The sequence below is a fragment of the Muntiacus reevesi genome, chromosome 12 (assembly GCF_963930625.1).
Source record: "Muntiacus reevesi chromosome 12, mMunRee1.1, whole genome shotgun sequence".
Lineage (NCBI taxonomy): Eukaryota > Metazoa > Chordata > Mammalia > Artiodactyla > Cervidae > Muntiacus > Muntiacus reevesi.
Window position 1 is genome coordinate 5,427,692 of NC_089260.1, and position 16,358 is coordinate 5,444,049.

At 36.7% G+C, this 16,358-nt stretch overlaps 1 protein-coding gene across 4 annotated transcripts in view; it reads left to right on the top strand.

Moving 5' to 3' along the window:
* WWP1 (WW domain containing E3 ubiquitin protein ligase 1) overlaps positions 1-16,358 on the top strand; it is a 131,830-nt gene that overhangs the window by 55,678 nt on the left and 59,794 nt on the right. For 2 of the 4 annotated variants that reach the window (XM_065902766.1, XM_065902767.1), the window contains exons 6-8: positions 10,737-10,874; positions 10,964-11,030; positions 14,469-14,650. In XM_065902766.1, the coding sequence (XP_065758838.1) occupies positions 10,737-10,874; positions 10,964-11,030; positions 14,469-14,650 (387 nt within the window). The remainder of the gene's footprint in view (positions 1-10,736; positions 10,875-10,963; positions 11,031-14,468; positions 14,651-16,358) is intronic. The other 2 variants (XM_065902768.1, XM_065902769.1) reach the window with 2 other exon arrangements.

Below are 16,358 nucleotides of genomic sequence, written 5' to 3' on the forward strand. Positions count from 1 at the left end.
TCAAATACTGAGGATACACCACTGAATTAGAAGTCTCTTGGAGACTTCAGTTCAGTTGGGGAGGTGGGCTCCCGCTTCCAATTCTGGTGGTAAATCTATTGAAGGAAATAAGTGGAGTGATGGTAGGGAAGAAGTCTGCTTTGAGCTGATCCAGGTTTGTCCTGCTTTCCCAGAGTGCAGTATCTGACACATACTGTGCATTCACGTACTGAGTGAACAGAAATGTCAGAGTTGGTTTGTTTATACAATAATGGAATAATACCCTCATATTCCATCCCACCCCCCCACACACGTAGAGAGAATTATTTGTGTGATAGTTCTCCCAGTTTAATGACTCATAAATGTTACATCCCAGTCTTCCATGTTTATATTGTGAGAGGCTCAGTGTTGCAAAGAACCTCCCACTGCAGAACAATTAGGTCCTGAATAGGGCGACTTTCTGTGGCCTTGATGAATTTTGCAAAAAGGCAAGGGTGGTCTGCAAGGCCCTTCTTCGAAGGAAAAAAAAGGCAAAGAAAACTTATCAGCTGGAGTTATATTAGTGAATGGTGCTGAGCAGTTTTGACTGACAGCCTGCTGGGAGCTGAGCTTGGACTCCTGTAGTGGGATGTCTTCACACCACTGACAGACAGAGTAAGAAACAGACCCTGCCTGTACTAAAGCCCAAAGATTACCCTGATATTAAGATCAGAAAATGAACTCACCATGAAAGATTACAAGTTATAAAAAGCCACCCATAAGCAGAGGGTGGCAAACATTTTCTCTAAAGGACAGGATGGTAAATATTTGGTTTTTGCAGGTCATGTAACCTCTGTTACACCTATTTAGCTCTTCCATTGTAGTGGGAAAGCAGCCATTGAAAATATGTACACGAATGAACATGGCTGTATTCAAATAAAACCTTATTTTACAAAAACAGGTAACGGGCTAGATTTGGCCTATGGTATATAGTTTCCTGAGCCCTGGATTTGAGGGTGGAGTAGAGGAGATAATTTCAAGAGATAGTGGCTGAAGGGTTTTTGAACACTGGTGAAAAGTAAATCCATGATTCATGATATTCAGAGCAAGATGATAAAGAAGTCATGCTTTCATCCAAGTGAAATATGTGACACCAGAGACCAAAAAATGCAACTGTGGAGCAAAATAGGTCATTTGTGAAGATTTATAAATTAGGCTTAACATAATTAACAGTAGTAGAATAAAACAGTAGAGAAATATCTTCAAAGAGTTGAGAGATATTATCAATACTAAGTGGGCATACCCAGGAAATCTTTCAAGGATGAGAACTCAAACATTTACAGGTTTAAAAACAAAAAGATGAGAGAAAGAACAAGATGATGGAGGAGTAGGTGGACTTGGCGTACATCTCTCTACACAGATACATCAGGAATATACCTTCAGACACAGAAGTGCATGCAGAACACCAGCTGAGAGCCGACAGGAGGACCTGACCAGCGGAAAAGAATATATAGAACCATGCAAAACTTGGTAGGATGAAGAAACTAGGGGGAAAAAACCAGAGTGTTAGTAGGGGAAAGATAGGAGTGTTAGTAGGACTGGCAATAGGAAACCCAGTTAAGCTTTTGAGCTTTTCTTTTTTTTCCTTAGTCACATTTTTTATTGTTATAAACCTCTGTTTCTGTGTTGGGCTTTTGCAGTTCTGTGGGGTTTTCCTTTTCTTTTCTTTTTTTTAATCTTCCTTTCTCTTTTTTTAATTTTAATTTTTTAAACCTGTTATTATTTTTTCTACATTTATTCCTTTGTTTCGTTTCCCTGCTGTTCTTTTCCCCTTGCAGTTAATCTTTAACGTATATAAGTCTTCTTCTTTATCTACCTGTATCTGACTTTGCCTATCCTTTCTTTTCTTTGTCCCCTTTCCTTTCAACGTATTTGTTAGTTTTATTTTCATTGCTTTATTCCCCAATTGGAACCTTGCTTTAGTTTTGTTTTCCAGCTTGTGCTTTAGTTAATTTTGTTCTGGTAGATGTAATTTTTGGTTTGCTTTGTTCGCTGAGTCAATCTATTGTACTTGAATTTTGTTGGACTGTTTCTTGTCTTTGGGAGTATATGTATATGTGTATATTCAGCCACACTTTTTATTGTTATAAACCTCTGCCTCTACTTTGGGCTTTCTTGAAGTTCTGTGGAGTTATCCTTTGTTCTTCCATTTTTTTTTTTCATTTTTTTATAATTTTAATTTAAACCTATTATATTTTTCCTATACTTATTCCTTTGTTTGCCTTTCCTATTGTTCTTTTCCCCTTGCAGTTAATCTTTTCTGTATGTAAATCTTTATCTACCTCTTTAAATTTGCATATCTATTCTTTCTTTCTTTTCTTTCTTTCCTTTCCTCTCAGCATATTTGTTACTTTTGTTTTCATTGCTTTATTCCCCACTTGACACCTTGCTTAAGTTTTCTTTTCCAGTTTGTGCTTTAGTTAGTTTTGTTCTTACCTGATAAATATTTTTGATTTCCTTTGTTCGCTGGGTCAGTGTACTGTACTTTATTTTTGCTGGACTGTTTTGACTTTGCTCATGGGTATATATGTATATTCCATTATTTTAATTATTATTTGCCTGATTTTGTACTGCCATTTGTCTGGGGTTTACCTTTGGTTTCTCGTTTTTGGATATTTGTTTTAATCTCATTTAATGTCATAACAGACCGCTTGTGGAAGCTTCATTCCTGACCAGAGATCAAGCCCTGAGCCTTTGAAGTGGGAGCACTGACTCCACGACCCTAGACAACCAGAGAACTAACCCTAGGGAGTATCAAATAGTGAGAACTCACACAAACGAAACCACTTGAATACAAGACCCAGCGTCACCCAAGCCCCAGTAGCACCCTGTGCAGGACGCCTCATCTAAACAACAAACAAAACAAGAATACAAACCCAATCATCAGCAGACAGGATTACCACCTCACTCAGCCTTGCCCATCAGAGGAAAAGCAAACAAACAAAAACTCAGCACAAATCACACCCTACAGGAAGCTTACACAGACCACTGGACCACACTTAGGAGGGCAGCAACCAGAAGGAAGAAAGAATTCAGCTTTCTTCAGGGAAAGAATTCAGCTTTCTTTGAAGCCTGGGAAAAGGAGCCCTCAAATACAATAAGTTAAAAAAAGTAATTAAAAGGCAGAGAAACACTACGCAAATGAAGGAACAAACTAGAAACACAGAAGTCCAGATAAATGAAGAGGAAATAGGCAAACCACCTGAAAAAGAATTCAGAATAACAGTAATAAAGATGATCAAAAACCTTGAAAACAAAATGGAGAAAATGCAAGAATCAATTAACAAAAACCTAGAAGAATTAAAGAATAAACGGACAGAGACAAACAGCACAATTACTGAAATTAAAAATACTCTAGAAGGAATCAACAGCAGAATATCTGAAGCAGAAGAATGAATCAGTGAGCTGGAAGATAAAATGGTGGAAATAACTTCTGAAGAGCAGAATAAAATAAAAAGAATGAAAAGAACTGAGGATAGTCTCAGAGACCTGTGGAACAATATCAAACATACTAGCATTCGAATAATAGGGGTCCCAGAAGAAGAAGAGAAAAAGAAAGGGTATGAGAAAATTTTTTGAAGAGATTACAGTTGAAAAGTTTCCCAACATGGAAAAGGAAATACAGTCAATCAAGTCCAAGAGGCGCAGAGTCCCATACAGGAAAAACCCAAGGGAAACACGCCTAGACAGATAGTAATCAAACTAACAAAGACACAGAGAATGTTAAAAGCAGCGAGGAGAAGCAACGAGTAACATACAAGGGAGACCCCATGTGCTCAACAGCTGACCTTTCAGCAGAAACTCTGCAGGCCAGAAGGGAATGGCAGGGTATATTTAAAGTACTGAAAGGGGAAAATCTACAACCAAGATTACTGTACCTGGCAAGGATCTCATTCAAAATTGTGGAGAAATTTAAAAAATGGAGAAATAAAAACAGAACAAAAACTTTTCAGACAAGCAAAAGTTAAGAGAATTCAGTACCACCAAATGAGCTTTACAACAAATGTTAAAGGAGCTTATATAGTCAAGAAATATGAGAAGAAAAAATCTACAAAATCAACCCCAAATAATTAAGAAAATGGCAATAGGAACATATATTTCAGTAATTACTTTAAATGTAAATAATTACTTTAAATGCTCTAGCCAAAAGACATAGACTGGCTGAATGGATACAAAAACAAGACCCGTATATATGCTGTCTACAGGAAACCCACATCACACCTAAAGACATGTATAGACTGAAAGTGAGAGGATGGAAAAATATATTCCATGCAAATGGAAGCAAAAGAAAGCTGGAGTTGCAATCCTCATATCAGACAAAATAGACCTTAAAATGAAGATTACAAGAGATAAGGAAGGACACTACATAATGATCAAAGGATCAATCCAAGAGGGAGACATAACAATTGTAAATATCTATGCACCCAACATAGCAGCACCTCAGTACATAAGACAAACACTGACAGACATTAAAGGAGAAATTGACAGTAACACAATAATAGTAGGAGACTTTAACACCCCACTCACACTAATGGACAGATCATCAAAACAAAAAATAAGGAAACACAAGTGTTAAATGATACATTAGATGAGATGGATCTCATTGATATCTTCAGGACATTCCATCCAAATGCAGAAGAATACACCTTCTTCTCAAGTGCACATCAAACATTCTCCCAGATAGACCACGTCTTGGGGCACAAATCAGACCTCAGTAAATTTAAGAAAATTGAAATAGTATCAAGCATCTTCTCCGACCACAATGCTATGGGACTAGATATCAGTTACAAGAAAAAAAAAATTGTAAGAAACACAAACACATGGAGATTAAACAACATGTTTCTAAATAACCAACAGATTACTGAAGAAATCAAAAGGGAAATCAATAAATTTCCAGAAACAAAACAATGAAAACATGATAACTCAAAACCTATGGGATGCAGCAAAAGCAGTTCTAAAACGGAAGTATATAGCAATACAATTCTACCTCAAGAAACAAGAAAAATATCAAATAAATAACTTAAACTTTACACTTGACACAACTGGAAAAAAGAGAACAATAAAACCCCAGAATTAGTAGCTGGAAATAAATCATAAAGATCTGAGCAGAAATAAATGAAAAAGTAATGAAAGAAGCAATAATAAACATTAGTAAAACTTAAAGCTGGTTCTTTGAGAGGATAAACAAAAGTCACAAACCTTTAGCCAGACTCATCAAGAAAAAAAGAGAAAAGAATCAAATCAACAAAATTAGAAATGAAAAAGGAGAGGTTACACTAGACAATTTAGAAATAAAAAGGATTTTAAGAGACTATTATGAACAGCTATATGGCAATAAAATAGATAAGCTGAAAGAAATGGATAGATTGTTAGAAAAGTTCAGTCTTCCAGGAAGAAATAAAAATTATCAACAACCCAATTGCAAGCACTGAAATTGAAGCTGTGATCAAAAATCTCCCAAAAAACAAAAGCCCAGGACCAGATGGCTTCATAGGAGAATTCTATCAAACATTTAAAGAAGAGCTAATGCCTCTCCTCCTAAAACTCTTTCAAAAAATTGCAGAGGAAGGAACACTTCCAAACTCATTTTGTGAGACCATCATCACCCTGATACCAAAACCAGACAAAGACAACACAAAAAAAGAAAGCTATAGGCAGTATCACTGATGAACGTAGATGCAACAATCATCAACAGAATTTTAGCAAACAGAATTCAGCAACACATCAAATAGCTCATACACAATGATCAAGTTAGGTTTATTCCAGGGATGCAAGGATTCTTCAATATATGCAAAATAATCAGGGTGATCCACCACATTGACAAATTTAAAGATAAAAATGATATGCCATATTAACAAATTGAAAGATAAAAACCATATGATAATCTCAATAGATGCAGAAAAACCCTGCACCTATTGTGTGACAAAATTCAGCGTCCATTTATGATTAAAACTCTTCAAAAAATTGGCATAGGAGGAATCTACCTCAACATAGTAAAGGCCATATATGATAAGCCTACAGCAAGCATTATTCTCAATGGTGAAAAACTGAAAGCATTTCCCCCTAAGATCAGGAACAAGACAAGGGTGTCCATTTTTGTCATTTTTATTCAACATAATTCTGGAAGTCCTAGCTACAGCAATCAGAGAAGAAAAAGAAAGAAAGGAATCCAGATCAGAAAAGAAGTAAAGCTCTCACTGTAGATGACATGATGCTCTACATAGAAAACCCTAAGGATAGTATTAGAAAATTACTAGAGCTAATCAGTGAATTTAGGAAAGTTGCAGAATAGAAAATCAATGCACAGAAATCACTTGCATTTCTGAAAAATCAGAAAGAGAAATTAAAGAATCAGTCCCATTCACCATTGCAACAAAAAGAATTAAATATCTAGGAATAAACTTAACTAAGGAGACAAAACTGTACACAAAAAATTATAAGACACTAATGAAAAAAGTCAAAGATGACATAAACAGATGGAGAGATTTTCCATGTTCCTGACTACGCCAAAGCCTTTGACTGTGTGGATCACAATAAACTGTGGAAAATTCTGAAAGAGATGGGAATACCAGACCACCTGACCCACCTGTTGAGAAGCCTATATGCAGGTCAGGAAGCAACAGTTAGAACTGGGCATGGAACAACAGACTGGTTCCAAATAGGAAAAGGAGTACGTCAAGGCTGTATATTGTCACCCGGCTTATTTAACTTATATGCAAGAGTACATCATGAGAAACGCTGGGCTGGAAGAAATACAAGCTGGAATCAAGATTGCTGGGAGAAATATCAATAACCTCAGATATGCAGATGACACCACCCTTATGGCAGAAAGTGAAGAGGAACTAAAAAGCCTCTTGATGAAAGTGAAAGAGGAGAGTGAAAAAGTTGGCTTAAAGCTCAACATTCAGAAAACTAAGATCATGGCATCTGGTCCCATCACTTCATGGCAAATAGATGGGGAAACAGTGGAAACAGTGTCAGACTTTATTTTTTGGGGCTCCAAAATCACTGCAGACATGAAATTAAAAGATGCTTACTCCTTGGAAGGAAAATTATGACTAACCTAGATAGCATATTAAAAGTCAGAGACATTACTTTGCCAACAAAGGTCCCTCTAGTCAAGGCTATGGTTTTTCCAGTGGCCATGTATGTATGTGAGAGTTGGACTGTGAAGAAAGCTGAGTGCTAAAAAATTGATGCTTTTGAACTGTGGTGTTGGAGAAGACTCTTGAAAGTCCCTTGAACTGCAAGGAGATCCAACCAGTCCATCCTAAAGGAGACCAGTCTTGGTGTTCATTGGAAGGACTGATGCTGAAGCTGAAACTCCAATACTTCGGCTACCTAATGCGAAGAATTGACTCTTTGGAAAAGACCCTGATACTGGGAGGGATTGGGGGCAGGAGGAGAAGGGGACGACAGAGGATGAGATGGCTGGATGGCGTGACCGACTCGATGGACTTGAGTTTGAGTAATCTCTGGGAGTTGTTGATGGACAGGGAGGCCTGGCGTGCTGTGGTTCATAGGGTCGCAAAGAGTTGGAGACGACTGAGTGACTGAACTGAACTAGGTAGGAAGAATCAATACTGTGAAAGTGACTGTACTACCAAATGCAATCTACAGATTCGATGCGATCTCTATCAAATTACCAATGGCATTTTCCTCAGAACTAGTACAAAAAATTTCACAATTCATATGGAAGCACAGTAAGACCCAGAATAGCCAAATCAGTCTTGAGAAAGAAGAATGGAGCTGGAGGAATCAACCTTCCTGACTTCAGACTATACTACAAAGCTACAGTCATCAAGACAGTATGGTACTGGCACAAAACAGAAATATAGACCAATGGAACAAGACAGAAAGCCCAGAAATAAACCCAAAACCCTATGGGGTTCCTTATTTTTGACAAAGGAGGAAAGGGTATATAATGGGGCAAAATATCCTCTTCAATAAATGGTGCTGGGAAAACTGGACAGCTACATGTAAAAGAATGAAATTAGAGTACTTGCTAACACCATAGACAAAGGTAAACTGAGAATGGATTAAAGACCTATAAGTAAGACCAGAAACTATAAAATCCTTAGAGGAAAACATAGACAGAACACTTGATGACGTAAATCAAAGCAAGATCCTCTATGATCCACCTCCTAGAGTAACAGAAATAGAAACAAAAGTAAACAAGTGGGGCCTGATTAAACTTAGAAGCTTTTGCACAGCAAAGGAAACTAAGGTGAAAAGACAACCCTCAGAATTGGAGAAAATAATAGCCAGTGAAACAACTGACAGGGTTAATTTCCACAATATACAAGCAGCTCATACAGGTCAGTTCCAGAAAAACAATCAGCCCAGTCAGAAAGTGGGGAAAAGACCTAAACAGACATTTCTCCAAAGAAGACATGCAGATGGATAACAAACACATGAAAAGATGCTCAGCATCACTCATCATTAGAGAAATGCAAATCAAAACTACAATGAGTTATCACCTCACACTGGTCAGAATGACCACCATCAAAAAGTGTACAAACAGTAAATGTTGGAGAGGATGTGAAGAAAAGGGAACACTCTTGCATTGTTGGTGGGAATGTAAATTGATATATCCACTTATGGAAGACAGCATGGAGCTTTCTTGAAAATGGGAATAAAATCACTGAATGACCCAGCAATCCTACTCCTAGGCATATACCCTGAGGAAACCAAAATGGAAAGACACACATGTATCCCATTGTTCATTGCAGCACTATTTACAATAGCTAGAACATGGAAGCAACCTAGGTGTCCATCAACAGATGAATGGATAAAGAAGTTGTGTTACATATACACAATGGAATATTATTCAACCATAAAAAGGAATGCATTTGAGTCCATTCTAATGAGGTGAATGAACCTAGAATCTATTATACAGAGTGAAGTAAGTCAAAAAGAGAAAGATAAATATCCTATTCTAATGCCTATATACAGAATTTAGAGAAATGACACTGAAGAATTTATTTACAGGGCAACAGTGGAGAAACATATAGAGAATAGACTTCTGGACGTGGGGAGAGGGGAGGAGAGGGTGAGATGTGTGGAAAGAGTGACATGGAAACTTATATTACCACATGTAAAAGAGAGCCAGTGGGAATTTGCCGTATGGCTCAGGAAACTCAGACAGGCGCTCTGTGTCAACTTGGAGGGGTGGGGTGGGGAGGGAGACGGCAGGAGGTGCAAGAGGGAGGGGATGTGTGTGCACCTATGGCTGATTCAGGTTGAGGTTTGACAGAAAACAGAAAATTCTGTAAAGCAATTATCCTTCAATAAAAAATAAATTTTTTAAAAAGAGTATTTTCCATCAAGAGACTCACTTTAAAGGGATTTTGGAAGGCTTAAAAAAAAAAGATGTTACTGAAGAATAGTTGATTTACAGTGCTATGTTAGTTTCAGGCGTACAGCAAACTGAATCAGTATACATATGTCCACTCTTCTAGATTCTTTTCACACATAGGCCATTATGGAGTGAGAGGCTACTAAGAATCTATGTAGCTAAATATTTTAGGAATGAGAGCTAAGCCTTCAGATTGCAGATGAATGAAATAGGATGGTGGTCAATAGTTTTCTTCAGATATAGTATGTTAGAATCTAGATACAACTGAAATTCATGCTTTTGCAGGTTTGGGTTTTTTCCTTGGTACTTTCAAATTTCCTCTAGTTTTTCCGTTTTATTAATGTTGATTTTGTGATTTGAAATGGAAATGTGGTTTACGGGGGTGAAAATGGTTGGGGTAGGTCTTCTACAAGGCTCTCTTTATTACATGGTCCTTAATTTTTTTTTGCAAAGAATTCCTGTGTAATGATTAGTGGTTCCAGATTTTTGTTTTTCTTATCTTGGATAATTAAAGTATTTGTGCTAGATATTTGGTAAATGGGAAAAAAACCTTGTTAAATATAGGAGGAACCAAAATCAAGGATATAATCTAAAAAAAATAGTTTGAATTTTAAAAATGAAGATCAGATTGAAGTACCTGGACTTGTTTTGGATAATAAAGGAATCACTAATATTTTGATATATATTCTGTGAGATAGAAGTTAAAGCAAAGTAACTTTGCATTTAGTAAGAATTAGATATCCCTATAATAAGAATCAATATTTGGTCTTATATGAAAAAGAAATAGTTAACTCTTGCCATTTATTAAGCATGTACTGTGTGTCAGACGTGGTGCTAGGAATTTTCTCTGTGACTTTGCATTTGGACCTTATGACAGTTCCTGGTTTGATGCTTTTATGATCTCCATTTGTGATGAGGCTTTAAGTAATTTGACTACTTAAAAGTACAGCTAGAAGTCCCTGAACTGGAATAAGGAACCCTCTTGAATCTCCTGCAGAAAGTTTGCCTTAACCACAAATCTTACCTTGTATTGTGGGCCATAGAGCATGTTTGGGACATTATTGCACTTGTTATCTAGATATGTTTGTATTTTCTCTGAACGTTATACTGTGCAAAGGGACAATTAGAGATGATTTGAAAGTATGTGGTGAAAGGAAAGGAGTTACTCATCTAGTAACTGAAAGGAAGTGATCCTGGTGTGGTATAGAAGGGCCTACAGATAAAAACACAAGTAATTCCTTTCACACGTAGACATCAAGCACTAAATTAGACTCATTCTTGATATATAGCTTTGATTTCTGAAACATTTTTGTACATAACAAAAGCTTTTAAATTAGTTTTTCTTTTTCCCCCCTCTTAGTGGAAAAAGTGAAAGAACAATTAAAACTTTCCTTGGAAACCAAGAATGGTGTTGTGCAAACTGGTGAATTAACAGTTGTGCTTGATGGACTGGTGATTGAGCAAGAAAGCATAACAAACGGCAGCTCATCTCCAGCCAGTAAGCTAACTTTGGGTTTTTAAAATTTGAAGGAAAAAAAAAATCAAGAAGTATATAAAAAACATAGTGTCTTTTTTTTTATCATTCAGTAGAAGTACAGCAAAATGGTGATGCCTTACATGAAGACAGAGAACCTTCAGCAAGGACAACCACCAGGTAGAATGTTTTATTTTGGTGTTTGTGGCAAAGTAACACCACATTTCCCATATATGAAGTTTTTAACCTTCGTTTAGAGTTTGCCATAGACTTTAAAAGTTTATATCTAAACATATTATTTGGTTGAATTCTTATCAAAGTGGTTTTTTAAAAAAAAACCAACAACTGTAACAGATATATTATTGGAGTAAAGTGTACATCTCAGTAGTTTTTAGGTTAGCAGAGTTGGGTAACCATCACCAGTGTCTCATTTCAGAACATTCTCTTCACCCTCAAAAAGACTCTATACCCAGGGGCATTCTCTCTCCACCCCTCTTTTTTCCCAGCTCCTGCCAGCCACTCAGCTTCTGTCTCAGTGGATTTGCCTCTTCTGGCCTTTTCTTGTAAACGGTGTCGTACAATATGTGACCTTCTGTCACTGACTTTTACTTAGCATATGATTCATCCATGCTGTAGGAAGTGTCAGAACTTCATTCTTTTTTTTTTTCTTTTATTGGAAATGACTCTTAAAAATCTGTATTTAGGCACATTTTATCAGTAAATAGAGTCAGGTGATGTGGGAAAAATGGTTATCTCACTGCTGTCTGAGTTGGCAGCTTCCTATAACTGCTAGAAGATAGATATTGCACTGATTATGGTCTCTCCTTAGAGGTCACCCTACCATCTCAGCAACTCCCATAGATTCACATTCGATGATAATAGAGACTTTCTGTTTGAAATAATTTGAATTAGAATTAAAGCATGTAATAGATCAGTTTTAATCAAATGAACATTTGAAAGTACATTGGTGTGAAATAGATTTGAAAAATCATGCTGGTATATGACATGATTTTTGTTAATCTACAGTTAGTAATATTGCTACTAAATTGCTGTTAAATGATCTTCACAGAGCCGTTGAACAGATCAGTATGTCTTCTGAATATATATTTGGCTTAAATGAATGTATTTAGTTAGTATCCACATGATAATTCACATTGAGAAAATTCAGAACTGAAAAGTGAAAGTCATTCAGTCATGTCCAACTCTTTGCAATCCCATGGAATTCTCTGGGCCAGAATACTGGAGTGGGTAGCCTTTCCCTTCTCCAGGGGATCTTTCCAACCCAAGGATCGAACCCAGGTCTCCCACATTGCAGGCGGATTCTTTACCAGCTGAGCCACAAGGGAAGCCCAAGAATACTGGAGTGGGTAGCCTATGCCTTCTCCAGTGGGTCTTCTCGACCCAGGAATCAAACTGAAAGGATACAGCAATTAGGTAGACTAAAATGCACTGGTGTGTATGTGTGTGTGCATATATATATATATGTATGTATGTATCAAAAATCATAATTTTTGAAAAGAAATTTTAAATGGTTAAAGGAGCTTGAATCACTACCAACCTAAAGACTAATGTTATTTATTATATAGCAATGCATTTTGAATCAAAGTTTAGTTCTACAGCACCAGGAGAACTTGAGTTGCATTCTTTTACTCAGTCTCCCAGGTCACTGATCCTTGCTGAGTGGCTTAGGGAAGGGTGTACAAATCAGATTCACTTGAGAGAAATTTCAAAGCCTTGTGTGCCTGCTAAGTTGGCTCAATCATGTCTGACTCTGTGTGACCCTATGGACTGTAGCCTGCCAGCCTCATCTGTCCATGGGGATTCTCTAGACAAGAATACTGGAGTGGGTTGCCGTGCCCTCTTTCCAGGAGGTCTTCCCGACCCAGGGATCGAACCCAAGTCTCTTATGTCTCCTGCATGGGCAGGCAGGTTCTCTACCACCTGTGCCACCTAGGAGGCCCTTTCAAAGCTTTACCTGCCTCAAATTCCTGAACACACCTCACCCCAAATATGTAGGTGACAAGGGGAAGTGTCGTTAGTTCGTTCAGTACTTGCGGAGTGCCTGCTTGGTGCCAGGCGCTAGTCCAGGCGCAAAGAATAGCAGTCCTGTTCCTGTGGAGTTTTCGTTCTGGCAGGATAGGAGGTAGATAGTAGACAAGTGAGGAAAGAAATGAGCTAATTGGAGATAGTGATAAGAACTATGAAGTCATCGAAACACAGGACAGGGTGACAGGAATGTAAAGGATCCCTTTATAAAGAGAAATGTTGCGGAATCATCTCTGTGGAAGTGCCATTCAAGCTACAATTAAAAGGCCGAAAATGTGCCGTCCATGCAGAGATTTGAGGGAAGAGCATTCCAGGCAGAGGAAATAGCAAGTAAAAAGGGACACTGATTCTTTCCCGTTAGTTTTTGTTCTGAGTGCGTGCTCGTGTGTGCTCAGTCCTGTCTGATTCTTTGCGACCCTGTGAACTATAGCCCACCAGACTCCCCTGCCCGTAGGATCTTTCAGACAATGGTACTGGAGTGGGTTGCTGTTTCCTCCCCCAGGGAATCTTGCCAACCCAGGGATCAAAACCGCACCTGTTACATCTCCTGCATTGCAGTCAGATTCTTTACCATTGGGCCATTGGAGAAGCCCTTTTGTTCTGCAGATTCTTCTAACTCTAGAGTATATCTAACCTTTCTTTGATAATCTTGTAAGTCATTATAATTTTACTTCCTGTATCTAATAGTTTGTAATAAACATTTGAAGACTCTTTGGCATGATTTTCACATAAAATTGATATACTAATATATCTACTGCAAAGTGGGCAAGGAACAGCTTGGAGAGAAGTAGATCAGAGAGATAGATGAGGTGGGGCAGGACTGAGATGTGCTCTGATTTATTTCTTTCTTTTAAATTAAGAAAAAAAAATTAAGGCTGCTCTGTGGAGAAGACATACAGGGTTACCAGTGTATTTGGGAAAGTTCTCCTGATTACTTACATGATATTGCCTAACTCCCTGCCAATAAGATTTAAAATATTTGATTTTGTAATTGTAGACATATTTATTTATTTGCAGTAATGAATACACTATAAAGTCTTCTAACTCTGGAATATAATATTTAGCTTTCTCTGATCATCATGTACTCATTATTTTAGTGCTGGTAATAGCTTGTGATCAATATTGTAAGATGTTTTTGGTCTTTTCAGTACTCACAGTTTGGAATTGATTTTTGTAAGTTTCATGACCTTTTTGAAAATACTTCCAGACATTTAAAAAATAAATCTAATATTCTTAGACTTAAATATTTAAAATATACAATTTGATCATTGCTTTGAGATACTGAATTTATTTTGACAGTATGATTATATATCTCAATATACATTTACTGTGTGGGTACACTTAGAACTGAAAGTAATTTAAACTTTAAGTATGTAATAAAATGTGAAATGTAAAAAATAAAATGTTTTAAAAAAGTAATCAAGATTTCTCTTGTTCATTACTCTTTATCATTTTGCTTCAGTGTTAAGAACTTGGTAAATATTCTTACAAAACTTCTGATGAAAAGTTTTGTGATTGTTTTTAATTCATTGAAGTAAGATATCTTTTTTGTTTGGCTTTTTTTTTTTGAAGGTTGGCTGCTGAAGATACTAATGGGATAGATAATCATGTACCTGCAAACACTGTAGTACAAAACTCATGCTGTTCATATGTAGTTAATGGGGACAACACACCATCTCCATCTCAGGTTGCCGCCAGACCCAAAAACACACCAGCTCCAAAACCACTCACATCTGAGCCTGCCAATGACACTGGTAAGCATGGTTACTTACGACACATTATTTAAATGAAAACTAAATTTTATGTATCTGTACACATACTTTTCTTATTGTACAATCTTTCTTAATCTTTAGTTTTATAAAAGGAATTTGAAGATTACACCACCTGAATTTTTTTTTCATAATTTGAATTTTCCTAGATTATTTAGGAAGATATTCCAAAACTACATTATAATAGCACATTTCACTAAGTAAGTACAAGTACTTGCATGATAGTCAATCTTAGGCTTTACGTTACAAAAAAAGTACTATTTATAACGTAGAATGTATTTCTAAAAGCACTTTAGGGAATTCATTGATTTGTTAGTGATGAATGATTCCTTTAACCATTTTGGTTAAATGGTTTTCTTTTGCCAGACAGATATTTACTGCTTGGCATATAACTTAGTAGAAAAATGTATTGTGAGGTGATACAGCACTCGGAAAGTTTTCTATTTTCTAAGGGGAAGTGTTCTATGATTATAGAAGGACTGTCTATGGAAGAATTTTTTTCTGTAATCCTGTTTTTCAGTGGATTCAGCTGTAATATTCGTACATCGTTGTTTGATTTTTATAAATTAGCTCTTTCAGATGAATTTCTTGAAACACGAACATCTTAGGACTTCTTGATTGCTAGTATATGTCTCGAGGCTAAAGTTGGCATCCTGTCTTTTGATCCCAGAGCCTGTATTCTTTCCCTCATCTATTTATGGGGTTATTCAAAAGTAGAAACATGTAAGGAAGTAATTATATGAAAATAGATGGGGATGGGTTTATAGAGAAGACTGTTGGATATTTATACTGAAGGTTGGGGAAATATTTACTGTGCATGTTGTGAGTTTTTGTAAATGTGGGAACTGACATGATGGTTTTCTGAAAATATAATTTATTAATGCTCCTCTATTTTTATAAAAAAGATAGGCTTAAACATCCTAAGTCCTCACAATAAGTTGACACTTTTCATTATTAATTTAAGGTGTCTGGAAAATGAGAGAAAATAATCACAGATGACCAGGCTGAAATGAGTGAACAGGATCATTTGTTTTCTGATTCTGGTATGCTTTCTAGTAAGAACGTTTGTCTCAGATTTATTAGCAAAGGGATAAAAGAACAAATTAAGAACAGACCAGTTAAAACGATTTCCGTTGGGACTTCCCTGGTTGCCCAGTGGTTAGGATTCAGCACGTTGACTGCCGGGGCCAGTCTGAGGTTTAATTGTTTGGGGAACTAAGATCCCACAAGCCTCAAGGTGCAGCCAAAAAGCCCCTCCCAAAACAAAAAATAAGAATACCAGCTTTTATGCCTGATGTTCCATCTTTTATGGATCTGTATGAAAAGGCATCATGATGTGATCAGCATCCTTGCTAATTCCAAGAGAGTAAATACAATAGTGAGTTTCATAGAACTCTGCGTATATTATGGATCCTAAGTTAAATTTATAGTTTTAAAAGATAGCCTGGGAAAATAAGTGTGGGAAGGACCATCCATGTATATGGGTGACCAGCAAATAATCATCCATAGAAAAATGGTTTATATTAGTACTAGAGTTCTTAATAATAAAACATAAATCCAGTGCATTTGACCTATAGATTTGTAGATTATCAAATAATTACCCATATTTACCCATACCAAAAATGACACACAAACTAGGTATCCACCCATGAAGAAATTTAAATTGTAAGCTTTGTAATTCCCTTGAGAATGC